Source organism: Bombus vosnesenskii, unplaced genomic scaffold (assembly GCF_011952255.1).
Source record: "Bombus vosnesenskii isolate JDL3184/JDL3185 unplaced genomic scaffold, Bvos_JDL3184-5_v1.1 scf7180000013262, whole genome shotgun sequence".
In the NCBI taxonomy this organism is placed as follows: domain Eukaryota; kingdom Metazoa; phylum Arthropoda; class Insecta; order Hymenoptera; family Apidae; genus Bombus; species Bombus vosnesenskii.
Genome location: NW_022882922.1, coordinates 3944007 through 3966479, shown reverse-complemented (window position 1 = coordinate 3966479; position 22473 = coordinate 3944007). Strand labels below are relative to the sequence as shown.

General features: G+C 37.8%; 3 protein-coding genes across 3 annotated transcripts in view; 1 reads left to right on the top strand and 2 right to left on the bottom strand.

Moving 5' to 3' along the window:
- Positions 1-1349: 1349 nt before the first annotated feature.
- Positions 1350-3008, bottom strand: LOC117238122 (ribosomal RNA small subunit methyltransferase NEP1). The gene is made up of 4 exons (XM_033502805.1): positions 2770-3008; positions 2314-2557; positions 1697-1905; positions 1350-1605 (listed from the first exon to the last, which is right to left on the bottom strand). The coding sequence occupies exons 1-4, from the start codon at positions 2911-2913 to the stop codon at positions 1492-1494; spliced, it is 711 nt and encodes a 236-aa protein (XP_033358696.1). The 5' UTR covers positions 2914-3008; the 3' UTR covers positions 1350-1491.
- A 1169-nt stretch (positions 3009-4177) lies between these two features.
- LOC117243343 (coiled-coil domain-containing protein 151) lies at positions 4178-7123 on the bottom strand. The gene is made up of 7 exons (XM_033510737.1): positions 6716-7123; positions 6525-6640; positions 5987-6343; positions 5752-5919; positions 4883-4937; positions 4664-4816; positions 4178-4393 (listed from the first exon to the last, which is right to left on the bottom strand). The coding sequence occupies exons 1-7, from the start codon at positions 6860-6862 to the stop codon at positions 4178-4180; spliced, it is 1212 nt and encodes a 403-aa protein (XP_033366628.1). The 5' UTR covers positions 6863-7123.
- Positions 7124-12426: 5303 nt separating this feature from the next.
- Positions 12427-22473, top strand: part of LOC117234854 (neurogenic locus Notch protein) — a 182864-nt gene continuing 172817 nt past the window's right edge. Inside the window, exon 1 of the mRNA XM_033496461.1 lies at positions 12427-12755. Within this exon, the coding sequence (XP_033352352.1) occupies positions 12641-12755 (115 nt within the window). The 5' untranslated portion in view covers positions 12427-12640. The remainder of the gene's footprint in view (positions 12756-22473) is intronic.

The window sequence follows — 22473 nt, the reverse complement described above, 5'->3', positions numbered from 1 at the left end:
AAGATTGAACTTTATTAATTAATCCAAAAATTAATGGTTAATTTCCATCGTTCCATGTCCAGCCATGTACAATTGCATGTTTGCATGGTTGAAGTGATAATTTCATAAATATAAATGTTAACAGATAATGATAACGGAAAAGAAAATAAATTTTAATATTACCGTAATCGGTTAATTTTCTTATTTAAAACATAACGTTAAAATGTCTTAACCACCGCGCAAGTCGTGGTTCAATTCCGCGATTCTACAATTACTGCAATGCATTTTGGGATACGCGGAAAATCTATAACTATATTTCACTTTTATAACACTATCTTTTAAATAATTAAAATAATATCGGGAACGATATAATAATTAAAAATTTAGTTAGCACGTAGTAAATTTTACAAATGATTCAAATGGTATCTTGTCTTATAGACGTGTACGTCACATCACCATACAAAGTTCCGTTACACGTCTAAGATAGTGAAATACGATGAAATACCATTTCAAGCGAAACACAAACTGAGCTTTTGAAAAACTAAATTTTTCAAGCATAGTTAATAACACACTTGAACAAATAATCTACTAAACACCTAAAATCCTATTAATGTCATAAAGTAAATAACGCATCGATAGTCTACGACTCATGACATTGACTACGTTAGTCAATTGGACAATTATAGAGTATATCACATATCACTTATTGTATAGTTAAAGAAACACTAAATAAAAAAAGGTCTTGCGACAATTTGAATTGATATCCATAACAAAATGCTATTATGTACATTGACACAACAAGCGGTGGCACTAAATCACAAAATGGCGTCTCTTAGACGAATACTATCACCTTTCAGTAATTTACATGATTAAAATGTGTCACTTCGAATAGAGGCATTAAATCACAGAAACGACAGATCTCAACATTAAGAAAACAATATACTGTGATTTTAAAAAAGAAAATTACGAGAAGATAAAAAAGTGTTCCAAATACTTAAGATTAACGACCATTTTGGCTTTGATGACGTAATGAAATACGAAAGTCAAGAAAGAAACTAGATATTTAGGAGCCAATGTTAGTGCACACGCAGCATACGTTAGCATCCTTCCGGTTACTATCAACTTTATCACGTTCTGACTAGCGATTGGTGTACTTTTGTTAGAGTCTTCGGGATGAACCAATAGCTTGAAAACCAATATTGATGAGTCATGTTGTTTAGGATTTTCTATTGAGTGTTACGTAATACTATACGATGTTTACTTCTCTATAGTTCTCTATATTTAATAAATAAACGTTTCAATAGAAACGTGATATAATACTTGGAATACATAATATAACACAATTTTATATGAAAGTACGATATTTTTATTCATTTTTACACGTCATTTTATTTTCTTCTTGTATTCTTATTCACAATTACACAGAAGTTGCTTATAAATAATAGAAAAATAAATGAAACTCGAGAATTAAATCGCATATGTAAATGACGCACGTATACTGTCAATTTGTTACTATACTATTCCCCAAACTTCTTCAAACGCCGAGCATAATTTGCTACATGTTAAAGCACCAGATAGTGGATAGTTGCTTATAGATATAGTATCTTCTATATAATCTGGCTTTACCTGTAATTTCAATTACTAATAAATAAATTGGTCAAACTAAATAAGACATAACATATAACGATGTATCGTATTTGACACTTGTAAAGTTTACCTGTCCATGTGCCATTGCTCCTACCGTAACGGCTATTGGTTCATCAGGGGGAACTAATTCTCGTGGATTTTGTACTTTATTTGCACTGAATGACATTGCAATTTTACGACAGCCAACTGGCAGATGATCGGTAACTGGATTTTTAATTACTTTTAATAATTTCATCGGACCATCAGAGGCACGAATACTGAATTTATGTAACAATTGCACTGCAAAATACGAAAGAAATTAATATAAAACACAGTCTTGTACAAAGATCACAGGAAAAACACCCGATAAGTAAAATCATCTTTAAAAATGCAGCCAAAATACATCGTTAAAAAGAACATTTTAATAGGACACAATTAAAAATGGGAAGCCTTTTGAAAACAATCAATAGATCGACAAGGTTCGATAAAAATCTCAGAAATATAGCTATATAAAGGAGCGATATTTCTAAAACTATGGATTAGCCTTAAAATCATATACAGAGGCAATCGTGGTAACATGGGATTGCTCGTCGACATACTGAATTTTACAACTGCTCACCTGTAAAACACAAAACATGACTTATCGTGTTTCTCCTTATGTTCTTTGTATTTATTCAATATTCGTAGAAATTCATCGTTTATATTTACCCATAAGACCAGCAAAACGTTTAAACGTTCTTGGTATCCTGGTTTGTGGATTTACTTCTATCAAAACATTCTTTTCCGTATGGAGATAAACTTGCAGAAGTCCAGCTCTATTTAACGGGCTGTCCATTAACATTAATAAACATTGATGAGTAATATCTGGTCGGCACATGCCAGGATCACGATTATTCTTTTTTAATATATTAACGTGATCGTCACAATTCAATAACTGAAAACTATTTCCAACCTAAATAAAGTTGGTCGTTATAAAATTATTATATCGTTTACAATGAAACCAATTTCTTAATGACTTTTATACATATCTGCCCCGAATACAATTACATTGATAATGAATTGAAAATTCTGTTACTAATCGATAAATAAATTCATTGGTACAAGTTCAGGAAGACAAAGTGTAATAATACAGGTTTGGAATATATTTTTAAAATATAACCTTACCTTAACCGATTCTAATTGAGCGTTTTCTAAGATAATAATTAAACGTTTCTCTTGGTTTTTGATGTGAGCAATATGAAGATGTTTAGGAGCTGGATCGTATTCAGAGTCGCTATTTCCATCCCGAGTTTTACGCTTTTTACCCATCTTCCTTAAATTTAGCGCAAATACGAATTTTTGTAAATACGTACTTACAAGTATGTCAAAAATCAGTGGACAGCAGTAATAAAAGCATAGCGTTTAAAGGACGGAGAGATGGCGATAGTTTGGAATTCCGTGAATCTTTAGAGCATTTCTTTCGATACGGTAGTGCATGGAATAAATCTATCGTTGAGCGATAATATTGGATTATATACTATTAGTTGGTATACCAGGTACTAGATGTCAGTAATATGCAGTTACTAATTTAAAATGCGTGCAGGGGATGTTAAAGGAATGTAATAGTGTTGTTTAACAACATAATAAACAATACAACGATACAATAATGTTGTTTATATTCAACTTGTAGTACTGTTATATATGTCGGAGACGAACTTCAGGATAATAACCCCCTAACATTGTGATCTAGAGTCTACTATAGCCGAAATGAAACAATCGCAGTTATCCAAGCCGATGGTAATTGTCCGGGATTAGTGACGGTGAGCTTTGGCTCGGGGTGACAGCCTGCCGCCCAATGTAGCCGCGGTCAATGGGACGGGCGCTCCGTCTAACAAAGGTGCGGAGCGGTGTTATGACCTTCATTAAAGGAACTACCCATAGAGGTATCGGACAGTAAAACATGCTAACGGTTCCTTAGGACAATGAATACACATAGCACAAGTCTAGTTAGCCCGAGGACCCGTTATAAAACCTGGGTTTTCCGGCAATTAAGATTTGTGCAAACGGACAGGCAGCTTTTGTCCCAAATCGATCGATCAACAGCGACGTCTGTCCGAGGATCTCGTGCGCATAGACACATTCCACCATAGTTTTCCTCGGTGGCGTCGTTCGAGGAAGGGAATAGCGCCTTACGATCAGTACACGTTTGAGTTGAAGCAAATATATCTATCCTCCCGTTGACCGTGGATTCGTTATCGAACCTAAGACCATTATCACTAGTATCGCGAGTGCCTAATCGCCGCTGTTGATCGTCGAATCGGTAGTGTTCATACTCGTAGTATCAGGCCGTACCGTCGTTATAACACAGCGATGGCCATTCCAATGGAGATCTAGAAAATGCCCACAACTCCTGACGCTATTCCTGACGCTTCTCTGACATATGAATTATTGTTAATCTTAAAAGAAAATGAAGAAATATAGAGAAGAACAAGGAAATATTGTTACGTAGAAAATAAAATTGAGCGAGCATATATCGAGATAGGATAATTGTTGGCATAAAATTAGACGAATATAGTAATATACATAAGAAAGTTCATTTCCTGAAAGTAAATGCTTTTCGACGACTTTTAATATCAACCAGTTGCTGTGCCTGTTTCTTGAGAGTATTTCTAGTTGGTATATCCTCTTCGTCTTCGGAAAGCAACGTCGCCGGTGTCATTGTGGATGGAAATCGTGGGAAAAGTGGCCCTCCATCTATGCGTGCTGCTTTTCCCTCCACCGAGTTAGTCGTAATCGATACTGTTTCCAACTAAATAACGAATAGATTAATATCTATGTAGACGTTTACAGAATTATAAATTACCGTTCGATTATACAAGCAACATGAGACGAAATTCCTTAAAACGAAATATTATTCATTATCGATAGTAAGTGTTTAGATTATGAAAGAACTTGGACTATCGACTATCGACTAACGACTAAATAGTACATTAGAGATTCATTTTGTTACACTTTATTTCTAATTACACTTTTGGCAACTACTTGTGCGATATTCAACGAGTTGAAACGTATAGTTTACCTTGTCAATCGATATTTCCTGCAATACTTGCAAATACTTGTCTCGACCGCCGAAAGTTTCAATGGTATTAGTTAGCTTCTCATTTATTAGATCTAAGAGCTGCAAAGGGTGTTGAATTTCGCTTGATTCTTCAGGCAACGTATCGATTATATCCTGAAAGATGCGAGAAAATATCGCTATATTATTATTATTATTATTATTATTATATTATATCAGTACTCGATTAGTACTAGTACAATAGTATCGGTTTTCCTGCGATAAAGCAGATTTTATCCTGTGAAATATCGTTTAAAGAAAAAATATTATAATTCTGGAAGAAACGATCGTTATTGGATGATGGTGATATTGGGGTTAGGTTGGTTTCTAAGAGAAGATGTTTCTTCTTTGTCCTGGATATTTGTACAGCTACAGCTAGTAAGAGGACCGAAAGAAAGGATCGTAGGACGAGTTAACGACTAAGGGCAGCACGTACTAGCGAGATCGATTGAATCAATAATTGGTTTTCTCGTGGTTCGACGTGCTACCGAAGTGTTTACTTTCGATCAGGTTCGAAGGTGTTAACGCGGTGGGACAGCAGCTTCTTAAGGTGAGAATTGCAGACGGGGATCGTTCAAGGAAGTTGATTGGTCAACGACTCGCAGGTTGGCGGTGCTAAATCTTCAGAGACAATATAATGGCTATGAAAACTCGAAGCGGCTCCATTCCTGTGACCACCATTCAATCTGCTTTTACTAATTTAATTAGGGATTTACATGGTATTTCCATCGACCATTTTAACACCACATAGCCGCTTACAGGAGATTTCATTTTTTCGGCCTGTCAATTCATCGACATATTTCTTTGTTTCACGAACGAATATACGTTAATTGAAAATCTTTCAAGTATAGGATAATTATTGATAATTATTGGCGGCTTGAAACAGTGCCATCAGAATTTTCTCACGTTAATTTATACGATTCGCAGTATGAAAAACTTGCAACATCTCTGTTGCGAAATGAACATTTCCAGAAATTCAATTCTATATCGATAAAGCTTTTCTTACCAAAAGATTAGACAACATGGTGTTTCGTTAAATAGTGAAATATTACGAGAGGATGCTGTAATTACTCACTCGAAATTTGTCGCACACGTTCCGCAATGTCATGGTAATTGCTTGCAATAGATCTTCCATCTTCTGCCTTCTCGCGTCTGCTTCTAATCGGCGCGATCGCTGTTGGTCGATGCGACGGTTCAGTTTCTCCGTTTCTTCCGCATTTCTGACATACACGGTGTCTGTACAATACAATATCCTTGACGAATATATAGAAACAGGTGGAAACTCACTGTTCCGCGTCCTTCGTTTCAGAGAACTTTCTCATTTCCATTTCGTCGATAAGCTGCAGTCTCTGCTTTTCTAAAGCCATTTTCTCTTGCTCCGTGGCCAGCCGCATTTTCTGCAGATTATCCTTAGTCGCTCGCTGACCCAGAAACCGGTTCACAACGTCTTCGGATCTGGACACTCCGGTGGCACTGCGCAGCTTGGCGAACGTCTCTTCGAGTCGTGTCACCTCGTCCTTGGTAATGTCCTCCGCATGCTGTACATGGCTTTCTCCACGTGTGTCAAAATCATCTCGCGGACGCGAATGGAATATCATCTTTTCCAAACGCTCGAGTTCCGTTTTTCGCTCTAACACGCGTTGCCTGGTCGTAATACATTTTCCTTTAATTTACTGCCGATTAAATGCCGATTAAATCTAAGAATTGCGTCCGAATAAGATACTTTAGCGCACGAATAAGCGGCCTTCGCACTCTACTCTAGAATATTTTTCATCATTGTTCACCAGATTTTACACGGATTTACCTCAACTTTCATCGATCGTACCTGTATTCTTCAAGAACAGCATGACGCTCTTTGCTACAATTTGTAACCTCGATTTCTTCTTTTATCAATGTTTCCTGCATATTATCCTTTAACGTAATAGCTTCTTCTTTCGCTTTCTGTGCATAGATAATGTAATATTATGTCTTACGAAAGAAAGGAATTATCTCGATACAATTAAAACGACGCCTTGCCTCCAGACGTTTCGTTTCATTCTCTTGCTCCTTTATTTCATCTTCCAGACTTTTCAACGAAGACGCATAAAGCACAGATTTCTGTTTCAGATCGGAGCACATCGACCGATATTTCATTCGTGCTATGTTCGCTTTGATTTGCATCATCCTGATATGCTCCAAACGTACTTCCAGTTTAACAATTTTCTGTCATCATATAAACGTAACTCTAACGGATGCTCTGACGATGTTTATCTGTATTGTTCCAACTCACGTTTCGCAACGGATTCTCCATCTTCTCCTTAAATATCTTCTGCATCTTATTGCTCGTTAATTTACTATATTCATCCAGCAACGAGTGCAGTCTCTGCTGTCGCTAAGGAATATTTACGCTTCTATGGATATAAGATACATTCGCGCCAGTCTAATCTTTAAGAGATTGATATCGCGTTGCTCACCTTCTTACGTTCGTACTTAATTAGATCGTGCTTCTTTCTTAAGCGTGTATTGTCCTCTTGCATTTTAGTAATTGTCTCATCTAAATTGCGTTTTTTCTCACAAGCCAAAGATTTGCGGCTTACTTTGCCCTCTGATTTTCCCTCGTTCTGAAATAACACACACACACACACACACACACATGTATAACGATTTACTTAATCAATGTTTTTTTAATCGTCGCATTCCATAATTACGTTCCGTATGTTTGCATATTCTACGTAGAGTTCTTTGACGCTTCGCTTGAGAGTTGCGATTTTCTCCGCGTACTCGTGCTTCTTAGCTTCGTATTCTTCGAAAGTCGCTTTTCTTTGTCCCTCTGCCAACATAAGACACATACTTGGTTATTAACACTTACTAACGATTTTTTATATCGGCTTTGCGTACCTATATCTACAGCTAAGGAATATCGTGTCGCGTCCAAATGACAAATCAACTTCGTTCGACGAGATATTAGATATTTCTCACGAATATCTAGCCATAAAATGTTCATCCAAGGTAAACGTTTATAACTCAAAGAACAAGAGACCCAACTTGTTTAAGGAAAATATCAAGTTATATACCGTCCTTCTAAATGACTGCTAAGAACGTACGATCGTAGGATAATCGTTTCTTTAATGGTACAACCTATTCACCTTAGCTACAGTACCATTGAACGATTTACTTCACCTACTTATACTGTTACGTTCCGTCACCTTACCATATACCAAAATCCATCCCTCGATTCCCTCGATAAGCCTAAGCAATTGCCATAAAATTTAGCACTTTTACTTTACCGTCAAGACCCTTAACAAGGCCATTAACAAGACCCTTAACAGGGCCCTTAATTGCCACATTGCCACAAAACATCTTTCAAGTCGAGAAACTCGTTAGGATTATTGTTCATTCAGGTAATGAAATATCTCAAAAACCATAGCACCGATTTTAACCATTTTGCATCGTAAATTAATCATTTCATTTAAAGAATTTATACACAAAATTATTTTTTCCTAGGCTTTCTAATTTTTGAAATCTGTATGTAGTATACCTATCTCTACGGGACCCGTCAAATTGACGGGTGAACGAAAATACGCATTTTTCTCTAAAAAAATCGATTTATTCAAATTAAGTCTGAAAGGAACGATATTAGGCTTCGCATTTAAATAAATTATTAATAAATAAAAAGTCTTTTTTTAAATTATCACTAAAAAAAGTAACAATAACATTAACGGTACACGGTAATCATATCTATTGAGCACATTTTTTGCAAATATACCGAATGTTGTTTGTGCATTTTCCGCATACGATCTTTTTTGCAATATATATGTCGGAGATGAAAGGACACCGGAGCCTTCTCTCTGGAACTTCGGGAAAATCCGTAAAATTGTAATTAAAGCTTACAGCCGTAATTAAACAATTTGCCGCCATTCGGCCCAATTGTACTTGTTTGCGATTTGTGATAATAAACTTGGGCTCAAGGCGACCCTCAGTAGCCGAACGTAGCCGCGGTCAACGGGACGGGCGCTTCGCCTAACAAAGGTGTGGAGTTATAGTATGACCCTCATTAAAAGAAATACCAATAGAAAGAAATACCAATAGAGACAATTCGGACAATGAATACCTGATGGTGAGGCACGTACACAGCACAAGTCCAGTTAGCCCGAGGACCCGCTATAAAACGATTGATTGTCGAATCGGTAGTGTCCATACTCGTAGTATCAGGCCGTATCTTCGTTATAACACAGCGATGGCCAATTCCAATGAAGATCTAGCAAACGCCCACAACCCTATTCCTGACGCTTCTCCGACATATAAATAATTAGCCATGTCACTGCGCCACGCCAGAAAAAATTACTGAAAATTCTCAATACGAGAATTGATTGTAAATTTTAATAAATAAAAAAAAAAGTTTAACTTTAATATATATGTCGAAGATGAAAGGACATCGGGACCTTTCTTTAGAATGTTCGGAAAAACCCAATACTCCGATCCAGATGTTTACGACAACGACGACAATAAACGAAGAAATAGTTGCGCGGGAACTTAAGGTTTATGACGATGGGTTTGGGCTCGAGGTGACATAATGGGTCACCGAACGTACCCACGGTCACGGGAGGGACGTGTAATAACGGAAGTAGGAAATAGTTGTGCAGCTCTCCTCAGAAACAGAGATTGACCCAAGGGGTGGGAAAAGAACTATATAAGGTCAGTTTCATTTGGATTACGAGTTAGTTAGTTAGTTAATTAGTCGTTGGGCGAATTGCTGATTGAGGTATCGAGAGAGTTATCCGAATCGTGTATTACGTTTGCACTCGTCATCCCGTGGACCGTGGATTCGTTATCGAACCTGAATTCGTTGTCACCAACATCTCGACCATCCTATCGCCGCTGTTACTCATAGCCTCTTGTAGTACCCACATTTGTACCAATAAACATCAGCTATATCCGCGATGGTAAATTTGAGTTGAGTGAAGGTTCATCGAACGCCCAAAATTTCGACCTTAATCCGACATATGAAAACAAAATACGACGATAAAATAAAAAATGTTTCAACGAAAAAGTCGTTGGATAGATGCCGTAAGATGGGAAATAATATTTTATACAAATGCTCGAGTTGGCGAGTTCGTGAACCGAACCGATATTTGCTAGTTTACGTTTAATAGAAACGCTCGCTGGAATATTCACTTTGTAATTAGCATTTTGATAGCTAGTATATATCGATATGCCAGTAGAAATGTTCTTTTTTCTTCTTGAAGAAGCCACTTATGTGACACGAACGTTTTTTTTTTTTTTTTTTTTGAACTTGTAGTCTTTCCGGTTAAACGTGTTCTTATGTATCTCTGTATGCAATCGGCAACTTGCTTGGGAAATAAACGCCAGCGAATTGTTTTCTTTTCTCAAACGACGTTATACGAACGACGTTACAAACGTCGTAGCAAATATGTGAATATTAGACCAGATTAAGCAAACAGACCGTAACGTTACTATTTTCCACAATATCGTTTATCTACGTAAATTTACCTGATAGTTGGATCTTTTTCTTGATCTCGGTGATTTTTTTATTCAAATCGTTTAGTTTGTCTTCTATAGTGGGCGCTAACGGGTCAGACATGATTTCACACAGAAACTTGCCAAGTAATCCAGTTTATCGACTGGATACTTGGCGTTGTCCTGGTAACGACATTACGTACAACTGTTTGCTCTAGGTGTCACGCGTAAACCGTGGAGCGCAGAGCGTAAAGCGCAGAGCGTAAAGCGCAGAGCATAAAGCGTAAAGCGTAAAGCGTAAAGCGTAAAGCGTAAAGCGTAAACGTGTAATTTATAAACAGTTACCTAATATATCAATTTTTAATCTTTTAATGAATATGTTTTCGTTAATATCGTTACAAAAAACATGCTTAATTAGGGATATTACTAACTTATCGTCAGTGTTATATCGATCTTTAATCTCTGTACAATAAATTCTACTATTTTATCTTTACATATATACTAGCGTTTAAAAGTTAAAAATCTCTTAAGATTTGATTGATGAGAATACATCATGAAAGAATAGCATGAATGAAAGTATAATAGTTCTAGTCTTATTGTTAGTCTTTGTATTATTTATTTAAAATGTCTTAAGAATTTAATTCTTAACGAAATACTTAACTATATTTCAAACCGTGAGAAAGAAATCAAAATCCAACGAGTAGATAAAGCGTTATGGTTGTTACTGTATATCAAAGAAGAAAGCGATGAAACGCTACTGTTCACAAGAATAAAAGACGAGAAATAATAAATTACATTATTTTTTATTTTGAATCGTTTTAGCAACTGAGGCTCGATCTTTATTTTAATTTAACAAGGAAACATAAAATATGCACAAACCAAGGGTCTTTTAATCAAAGCATCAACAGTTAATACAATATGCGGTCATAATAATATGCGAGCAAACGAAAATACTGTTACCCTGTTGCTCTTCATCTTACGCGACGATACATCGCTCGAGGATGTTGGTGGTTCGATGATGGTGTTAATCGTCCCATTAATAAAAACTAACGACCGTCGTATTTACAGTTTCGTGCGTGTATCTTGCGTGCCTTCGGGAACACAAAGGGGAAAGCAATTCGTAAATCTTGGTCCGTTGAATGGACTTAAGGAGAGGGCACCGAATTATAATTATAATTCCGCATTTGTATTCGTTAAGGCAGCAGCCGCGTTTGGCGCGACCACTGCTACGCTGCCGATGAAATTCGCGTTACACGCAATCAACCGCTGGAAGGTTAATTAATGATCAGACATGCTTGGCCAGTACTTGACGGGGCTTCATACACATCGGCGCGGCGCGGCGCGGCGCGGCGTGGCGCGGCGCGGCGTCTTGGTACTTTATAACTGACCACGTTCGTTGCGTTCCGTTTGCCGCCTGAATTCTAGAGAAGCATCACGCGCCACGGTGTTAGATTTCAATCCGGTCGAGAATCAGGAATTCGATTCACATTTGCGACTCGAATTCGTGAAACTGACAATGAGTAAAACACGTCCAATGGTAATTTGAAAAAAAAGAAAGAAACAAAGTAACAAGAAAGCAGCTTAATGGTTACCTCGTTATTACACGTGCGGATGCTTTAATTAACAACCTTGATAACGAAACAATTAAATCGCCGTCGTTAGACTGCTCGTTCACACGCAGAGTGGTGCAGCGAAAAGATGGAATTAATTACAAGTACTATATCATACCTATCATCTACCGTAACAAAGACAATTGATTAAGAATACCTATATTATATTAGGGACAAAAGATACGACTCACTAGCTCCAGATATATATGAGATGGAAATAATCGATTGAAATCTTGTTTAAATAGACGATACTTTTACGTTTATAAAAATGTATAACCAAGCATATTTCAAAGCATTTTTAACAATAACGTATGAAATAAAACCATTATTATATATCAAATGAAATTTAATTTTCAGTGTTGCCCGTATATCGATCATAATATCGAGCGACATTGCGATATTAGTAAAAATTATTTCACGTCCTATTTTTGATCGTAGCATGAAAAAGTTGAATCGAATATCGAATAAGTTATCGTGTAGCTAAAGTGTAATAAATGCGCGCTACGGCCTCATTCCGTTCGAGCTGCATCTTTATTGGCTCATGTGGTCAGCCATCCTATGGTGGCGGAGTGATACAGCTGTAGAAGGCAGGTGCGCGCGCATTGAGGAACTACTTTCAGCGCGTTAAGCGAACAATAGGGATCCCAGAAGTGTTTCGGACGCGGTCGTGTTCGTATATGGTTGCCGCATGCTTTTTTCTCGTATTGCCTCGCGTGAACGTGTACACATTTTTGTTGGACGTATCGGAGGTGACATAGATTTCGGACGATGTGCGTGGTCAAGTGACGGTACGCGGATTTTATACTGAAGTGCACCGAAGTGTTGGTTGTTTCTAGTGTGTGCGCCCGGGTCCCGATGAGTGTGTGTCTACTCGATGTGTGTGGATAAAATTCACGGCATCATGTTGCCACAGCGAAAATTGGATTACGCATCGATGGCGTGTTTTCTTCTGCCTCTGCTCATCCTTGTTTTCTTTCCTGCGGTGTCCGGTAAGTGTAATATCACATTTTATTCGAGGACATTACGCGCACTTCGGTCAGGAGTCGGTTTGAAGTCATTGTTCCCCACATGTCGCTGCTAGGCAACAGGTCACGAAACAACGCCGAGCGCCGGCGCGTTAGACGCTTGCTCTTAACTGACATTCGGCATATTTTTCAAACGTTTCCTCCGTGAAACGTGTTATAAAACGTTTGATCAACGAGGTCAAACCGTTGAAAGATTAACGAACGATTTCGTTCGTATAATTAGTATTCCGAAGCGATGTCGGACATTGCCGTGCTTGCTTTCAATTACTACCTGTCTCAAAAATATTGACCGTGTCAGTGGTTGTAGTACTCTCCCTTCTCTCTTGCTGCTCAACGCCTCTTTATTTCTCCAAACGAATATTTGTCAATAATTTCTTCCTTTTCATTTTGTTTTTGTCTTTTATACGCGCATGCAGGATACTAGCATTAAAAAAAAAAAAAACATACTAATACTATTATTTTTACCCATGAGATTAAAATTCTCATTCTATGTACATGTGAAAATTGAATTATTTTCTTATTTATTGCTATCTAAAAAGAAACTTATTTCAGTACTTTATATATTCTTCACGTATGTATATGTGTATGTTAGCTTGCTCGAATACACGTGGTTAGTGGTTATGTTACTGTCACAGTGGTGCTCAATTTCCATACCACCGATAAGAGTGTACTTTAAAGTTGCTAGTCCCTGAGGGACAGGTGCCCAACCCCGCTTTCCAGGAAACGAGTCTTCCTTCCCTTGTGTGCGCGTAAACATCCGATGTATCGCGTTCCCGTTTCTTTTTTCATTCTTTTCTTGCAAACGACAGTTTTTATTTTCCCTTATATACGACAATTTTTGGCCTAAAAACTTTTGCTTGTTATCGTCTTATTTTTATACCGCTAATTCCGCTATACCGCTAGTTGATATTTTTATAAACCCAAGTACCAAAGCAATGGAACGTAAGCAGAAATCTTGTATACGTATATGTGCATTTCGTATATATATATATATATATATATATATATTGCATATATATATTATATCTAAATTTCCTATATGCATGTACAGTGGTATGAAAAAAGTTGTCGCAACTTCTCATTATGTTACAACAAATAAAGGAATAAAAAACATGTAGGTATATAGAGGGCCTTCTCATGTACAATTCAATTAATTATTAAGTATATTAAATATATCTGAGCACAGAAAGGACTCTATTCCTTAAAGACTCGATTAAATAAATATTGCGGCAGTTGTTCGTAGTTAACAAAGTGAAAAACAGTATTGGCAAATGACTCGACGCCATATTGGAAACGATGCCATATTGGCGGGTAGCTCGTTGTCAGTTCTATTTGATTTTTCAAACAGGCTGATCCTCTACGATACGGTGAAAGTAAAAAGTAATATACAGCAACAAACAATAAAAGTACTTAGTACATATATATACATATTTCCTTATTTATCGTGACACGACGAGAAATTGCGAAAATTTGTTTACATCACTGTATATAAATACAGAAACATACGTATATTTTGCAAGTTAGGCACCCACAAATGAGAAAGTAAATCATTTTTCGCAAAGTATGTATGTACATTCTCGTTGGATCTAACGTAATATAGATACATATTACGATACAAATAACAATACTAATAAATGTAAATAACACTATTAGTTTAACATTAGCGTTAAATGTAATCATGCGTATTTAATATTTGAATAATTGAATAATACAATTGAGTAAGAAGAATACAAGTTATATATGTTGATTATATATATGATACGTTAATAAGAAACTTGTAGCTTATGTGGCTAAGAAGGACGATATCGGATTTTGCAATGTAAGATTTTATCGAGTTTCAAGTTAATATAATTCGCATAAAAATGCAATAAAATTAATAATAATACTCGTATCTAGAATAAAATGTAAACAATGCAGAGTAGTTTAAGATCTTTCGGACGTTCCTCATAGTGAATTTTCATTTTCACTTTTCTGTACCGCGTAAATCTGTGTAGGCGATGACGTAAGACTGTCTTAGGCCTTAGTACAGTACATACTTAGGCGGGAAGAACGTGCGGTCGGTACAGGGCAATCGACCAAAGAAAGTTGGTAAAACCGAATAGTAGCGACACGCAGACAAATGCAAACTCCGATCATTCGACACTGTTGCATAACAAATTCCATTTTATATTCCTTCCTTAACCTCTATACACAAAGGTGAATTCTTCGGTATCATTTTGCATTAAAATACGTTATTTTGATTGAATACATATTTCATATTTCTTTTCCGCTGTTAATCTTACAATTAGTTATTATGCTAGCAATTGTCGGAGATAATCGATACGAATTAACGCGAATCGATTTTTCGAAATTTTAACCTTGACGCGATTTTTATTCGAGACGTTGCATCTATCGGGTAAAAAAGAAAAAAGAGAGAATAATAAAGGATTTGATATCACGGGATTACGTTCTGGAACGTTCTCCGATCGAGACAAGTTGGCAGTCGCTTCCGAGAGCGTACCGAGGACCTCGCCTCGAGTCTGTTACTTGGCGTTGAGATATTCTGAATGCGGCATGGCGGCAGTTCTGCAGACTATCCCCGCCGTTCTTATGTTCTCAGGCTTTCTCTTCTCTCTCTCCTTAGGAAACGATTCGCCCCGGACTTGACGTGCTTTCACACAAAACCATGCGCGCGTCGTCCCTGCGCCAATTCACTTTCGCGAGCCTAACTCGCAATTGATAGGTTAACATTTTGCTCCTTCTTAAAAATTCAATTCAAACGAACGAATAGTTTATAATATAGAATGTTTTCGAATCAAGTAAAACGGAGATTGTGTTAATATTATATTTTATATTCGGTGTGTAGAAAATTAGAAACATGTCCCAATTGTTCTGTCACGTTCTGCACCGATGATGTATAATATTATACATCGTACATTATACGATAACATAAATTCTCCTAAATAAGAGCTTGTTCAATGAAATAAATAATAATTTGAAAATGTTCATCGGTAGGGGTTTGAATTATGACACTAATGAAATAATTATCAAAAATATAATCATATTAGGTAAGTTAATAAATCACTCTAGTAAATAGCTTTCTTGACTTTGTTTGTCGAGTCTGGGGAACTTGGCTCAGGAAAATATTATCCATTTGTTAAGGTAAAAATTGCTATCATATGCTTTCATTGCCTATTATATCTTATTTTCTAATTGTTGTCGTTTGAAACGTCTCTATCATTTAAATTATATTTATAGATTATATTCAAATTATACTAACGCAATATTTATTATTTCGAAATATAATTGATATCTCTTTATTTACTTAAGCATGATGTATAGGTGTTTTCTATCTGTAGAAGAGCATCTCGCATTAAAATCGTTAGTGCTACGCAATAATATAAAATATCACGTAGCGTTCTTGTCATTTCGCTCGTTGTCAGAATACAGAATACAGAATTCTGATGAAAGAAGACAATTCTAATTATGTACTTGTAGCGTACTATACATATAACGTGGCTGCAAGTCGTAAGATTCTTTAAAATTTTCGACAGTCGTTGCGATTAAGATTTTCAATGTCGGTATTCGGCTCTTCTATATCGTATATAGAATAGTTACTAGAGATAGCCGAAATCAGGCACGGCTTAGAATGCGACGTGCGATCGACCTGCAACCGGTTCCTCGTTCCCTTTCATCGATTCAGGGGCCACACGAGCCTTCCGTGCACACGTGCACATATGCACACATGCAACTTGAGATACGCGTGTACGATGATACTAAAGTCTGCCAAGCGTCTTTTCTACCGTTCACTCGGTTAGATTAGGACTTAAGGACATTCGTCAAGAAACGTGGAAATTTGACGATCCTGTGATAAAAACCTGACTGATTTCGTTCTTGCAAAAATTGCGCGTTAATTTACCCCCGGCAAGGACGTCGTCGTTCGGTTTGATCCACGATAATTCATGCATGTGCGATTGTCGTTAACGATTTCACTGTTGATGAAACCGGATTGGTGCCCAATCAGGTTTTCCACGAGCTACCAAAGACCGCACGAATCACGCGTGTTTTTCGAATGGCTGGATATCGGATACGGATACTTTTTCCTCCTGTTCTCCGATCGTTCCGTTTTCTCCTTTAAGTCGAGGCAGGACATTGAAGAAAGACGATAGATAGTCGGTATCTCGCGGCATCTGTTAACTAAAAGGGCAAGATCTCTGCCTGTACGTCGCTTACACCGACCTAGCCTATACGCCACGCGGACATTTGCATTCGTCTTAACCTCCGTATCGTCCCTTTTCTCCTTGTTGTTGACGCATAGCGTAAAACCGCATAATTAAGGTCTTTGGCTACCGTACGTCTATCCGTTCTTTCCGTCCTTTCCGTTTCTCTCTGCCAGTTACGTGGACGTTCGGAGATCCATGCTGTTGCTCGGTATCGTGCAAGAATCGAGGATTGTGCCGTCAGTCAATGGCAGGACAGCCACGAGCCCTTATAAAGCACCAAAGGATCTATCCTGCGTGGCAGTATGTAGATTTCCAAGAAGCTCGACTCACAGGAAAAGGAATTTTTCGATGGATAGGAAGCACAGGAAGGATCTCTGTACGCGGTTGATTAGAAATCTATGTTCGATAGCGTCTAGTTGGATCGAGCGCGATACAAGTTTTCACAGAATCGCCGATATTAAGAATTTATCGCTATTTTAAGAGTTCTCGTGATGATATTTTGAAGCATTTTGGCCGAACGAGTTACAGTCAGTCGTCGATCAGTTATCAACCAGTTATCAACGAATTATCAGCGATCTAATTAACGAGTCATTGGTCGGATCCTATTTTACGACTTGTACACTGTCTTAGCGAATCGGTTAGTACGAGCGTCTTCGCCAACATTATCCGTATACTAATTTATCATTTTAAATATATTCGACGGTTTCAACAACGAGCAATCTCGTCCATTAAACCTCACCGACCAACCATCCTCTACGCACAAACCTCTACAATCGTATTATTTCATACGTATTATTATTACATTACGTATTATGGTACAATAGAATTTCCAAAGGATTTGTCTTATTTCAATCATTTTCCAGAATACTTGTGCCTTATCCTTCGTTAAGAGACACAATACCGTCCACGATGCTATCAGTATTTTGCAATCTAACGACGAACGAAAAGTTATTCAACTACTTGCAACTTTCTCACAAGTATTAAACGCGTGCTCCCTCCGAAGAGAAATACGCTTTAATTCGCTATCGTTCCCGACAATCTTTCGCGGCCAGTGATAGACAAGCGAAACTGTTGCGACCTGGTCAAACACCTTGCGGGAAAAAAGGTGAGAGCGAAAAGTAGCGACTGTTTTCGTGGTGAGAAGACCACCGCGAAGCTGTTTTCTTACAGTGACACGTGGAAATGGTTTCGCGCAGGCGGATTCGAATTAGCCTAAAGCGATTATTTCCCGCGGCACGAGCACGGACAGTGATTCTTGTTATGTATTTCTTCGTCGCGTTGCATCGATATGCCGATTTTTCCCAAGACGAGCGACATCAGCATCGCGAATATACGCGAAAGGCTCGCTCTACGTTAGGTCAATGCGATCGTATCTATTAATCATTCGATTCGTTTTCTCCGTCTCCCTCTTTCCACTCTTTCTCTACGGGCATAAGACCGTACCGTGTACTGTGTACACTGTACACTGTCGCTCTTTCTCCTGATAAATGGCAATGAGCGCCACGGTAATGCGAATGCTTTACACGAGGCTAATCGCCGGCTGACTAATAACTTTTCCGCTGGTGAACGTTCATGGGAACCTGTTTATACAAACTTGCTGAATTTTCCTATTTTCAGAAACTCGCGTAAAAACTTTCAAGTAGGTGCCGTTTTTCTAGCATCGCAACACTTACCAGGAAAACTGTCTCTTTATTTCTTTGATATCTTGATATCCACGTTTCGTTGATGTTACTAGTTTGTAAAATTTCATCGGCATCGATCTCTTAATATCCCATAAATCCCACAAATAATATTATAGTATCTAATGAAACGAAGAAATATTTTATTTATCAGTGAGTTTTTAAAAGGTTAAATAAAATTGATCGAAAGACAGGGCTAGTTGTGAAATGTTTAGGTCGGTATTCGGTATTCTGAACTGAAATAAAATTTTTTGTTTTTAGAAAACGTAAAAAACGTACGAATTAAGTAGACGAAATTCGGTGCGCCTTGCTTTTATTTTTATTTATTTTATTGCGAGTCGAAGATCAGGATATTTTGCGAAAAATGAATCGTAACGTCGTTTGTACGATTCGCAATTGCGTATCGATAGTTTTCCATGCAATTCGACCAACGAATACACGTATATTCTACGTTATCCGCAGTAAGAGATTCGTAGGTAAATGGTATTACAACGTTACAATTAACGTTGTGGAACGTTGGCTTGATTCATTTTTCACATCGTCAGCGAGCCTTACCTTGTATCTGAAAGCAAGAAGAACCTCCTCGTAGACACGCTTGTTGATTCGTATTACATGCTCGCAAGACGGAACAATCGAAAGCCACGATTGCAAAGCTAACGTTCCATTAAAACGAATCGACTTTATTCTTTCGGTACTGTATAATATATAAAGTAATTCCGAATTGCAACGTGTTTTATGCGTTATTTCCTTGCTTCGAATCATCGTGACCAAGTTGTAGCGCGGTGAAAATTTTCCGAAAATTACCATTCTCTCCGGGTTTACGTATAATCGTAACGCGAGCAACAATCTCCCGCCTGCCGCTAGTCGAAAGTGAGAAACGGCGTTCTTATCGAATCCCAGCGCACTCGCTACGAACCCGGCTCCAACTTGTTCGCGTGAGTGCAGCCGAACGTCGCGTCCCGTCGCTTAGTCGTATTCTTATTCTTTTCGTTTCTCGTATCAGTGTGCTGCGTATGCGTGTGCAGTCGATAAATATTCGTTCGCGTGCGCGCGACCGTCGAGATTGGTGGATGCCGCGCGACGAGTTATCAACCACCTTCGCTTCCACAAACAACTAACTGATCGCTTGTCACCTTTCCTGCAGTTTCACGTTGATTGGCTGTGTTTTGTTATTAATGATTGATGGACTCGCGATAATCCGTTCTCTTTGCTTGCTTTCCATTTAATAGATCGTTATTGAATCGTAAAAAACTTCGCGGATAGATATTAATGTTGCATTAATTAACTCAGGGGTGTGTCTTTTTTTTTCAAGAAAAGCGATTCCTCTCTTTTCTTCCTCGTCCATAAAAGCTATAAAAGTCATAAAAACCCCACGAAAACGTGACTTTCTTATTTAACATGCACGTTCATATATCTATACAGTCCCATTGTGTAATGGTCCTTGAAGCAACATCCAGCAGCAGCTGGTCGACGGTCTCCCACGCCCTGCTACCAAACGGCACGAGTCCTTGCAGGATTCCCAGGATTTACCATGCTCGTGTCGAAGTAATTTGTTCAATTTTTTTTTTATCGCTGTGATCATGATAATAATCATCGTTTTACAGTTGTGGTGTTAACGTTCAGTTTTCGTTAATATTATTCCGAGCACTTTCTTCATCCTACGGAAATTCTAATTACGACGACGTATGACACGATGATAGAAAATCTCTCTTCAACGAAACAACTAGAAAATTTCACCTCGTTTTCGCAAAGTCTTTATAATCCGTCGCGCGAGTGTTTTACGTTTCATGCGCGTTTCACCAGTCTATACGTAATTTAACATGTATAAGTATATCGGAACGCGAATGAGTGGAACCATAGCTTCAAAGCAATGGAAGATAGATAGATGGAATAATTTTTCGTGCAATATTGTTGCATCTGCGTTTGGTTCGCAGCTATGACTCTAGTGGCAGTAAGTAAACGCGCACGATTGTCGCACATCTAGTTATGGGCATTATTACTTTGTCGCTGCGTTCGGTAACGTTGTGTACCCGCTGCGACGGTGCGCGACAAAATGTCTATACATGTACATACATACATACGTATGACTATTTTTATAGAGACTCATTGGTCAACATGCCACTCGTGCGTTTCTTTTACTTGAAATAATTAACAGGTGGTCGTAATGGAATCGTTGATTTTCGATTAGTTTGGCGTCTTGTGTTTCGCTTTACTATCTTATTAAATCCTCCTTTCATTCTTTGTTATCGTGGCGAAGACTGCGCAAATGGATAACCTTTGAATTCACCTATCAACGATCATACACGTAATTACATCGATAGGAGCACGTTACGCCGTTTGATCGCAACACCGCTTGCTAACGCGTCGAACCGTGTAAAAGCATTCTTCGCTGTATACACACAGTACAAAGGATTTATAGCGGAGATGTTCGAAGCGTAAGATCGATAAATTAAAGATTGCGAACTCGTTATCAATCTTCGTGTATGGAAATTTCAATCGTAATTCAATCACGAAATACTATAATTCTTTTTTTGCGTAGGCCACGATTATTTTGTATCAAGGAGTACAGTATTGTTCAACAATGTTGTAATTTATTACGTAGGTATAGTTAAAAAAATATTATTTTCATTTTTACAAGCGTATTTTTACTTCTGCGTATATATGTAGCAAATTCTCTTCGGATTCTTCGGCAAATTTGCACCGGATTTTGGCAAATGTAAAATTGCAAGTAACGAATAGGGAAATTAACGTTGCCGTGCGAACCGATTTTCGTGATATTCACATTTCGTAGATTGGTCCAAGTTTCTCCAATTCTTGTAGGCTGACCTTTAAAAAGTCCATGCCCACTTTTACCAAATTTGTGTACTTGTCGATTAGAGCGGTTCTTTCCGATTGCCTGAAAGATCGTGGCTCGTCAATTAGCATAGACGTTAAAACATGGCAAGAATTATTTCGACAACCAATCGAATCATAACGATAATACGTTTAACGATGAAATCATATTTATTTCGTTCATATCTCGATAATAGAGTAGTTTCATACGGAATATTCATTTAATTAAAATAAACACGAACGACTAAGCGTTTCTCTAGTAGGTACTTGAAACGGGATCATTGGTAGAATCAACGGGATCGTTGAACAAAGTTTGCATTTGGAGCAATCGTTGTACGTTCGAGTTCGAGTTTTACCCCCCCTTTAGGAACCCTGTTTGTCCGTTTCGAGCTTACCGGGACCTTTGTATTTTGTACCATTATCGATTGCCAGGTGCGTTTCTGATAGGTCTCCGAGCGTGACGGAACGCATAGGGAAAGGCTGGTGTTTTGTTTTCGCGGTGAACGGTACGCATGTTCCTAGTAAGAAGTTTGCAAACGTAACTTTATATCGAAATTTAAATATTTTTCTAAAAATTTTGCTTTTCGTCAATCACAACGATTATCACCATCGTCGTCATCGTGCTTGTCACATTTCCTATCGTTAAACTTTATTTTTACCTATATCGGCCACTACATGTTGCACTAAAGTTATTACGAAAATAAAGGTACTAGATACAGCATTAAACAAAATTAAAATTAAGAGCGTTATATTTTACGACATATGTTACATTGAAAACGAGATCCTTTCATTCATCGGAGAAGAAGAAACGAAGGGATATGGTTATCCATCGCAATTCTTAAAAAGCAAGTCTCTGGATTCCTCCTGTACAGATTCTTCGAGTTCCCAAGAGAACTTTAAACAGTGCACTTTTTATCGTTAGATGCAGAATGCGGGATCTTTGTACGTCAGTATTTCAATTTCAGTGCA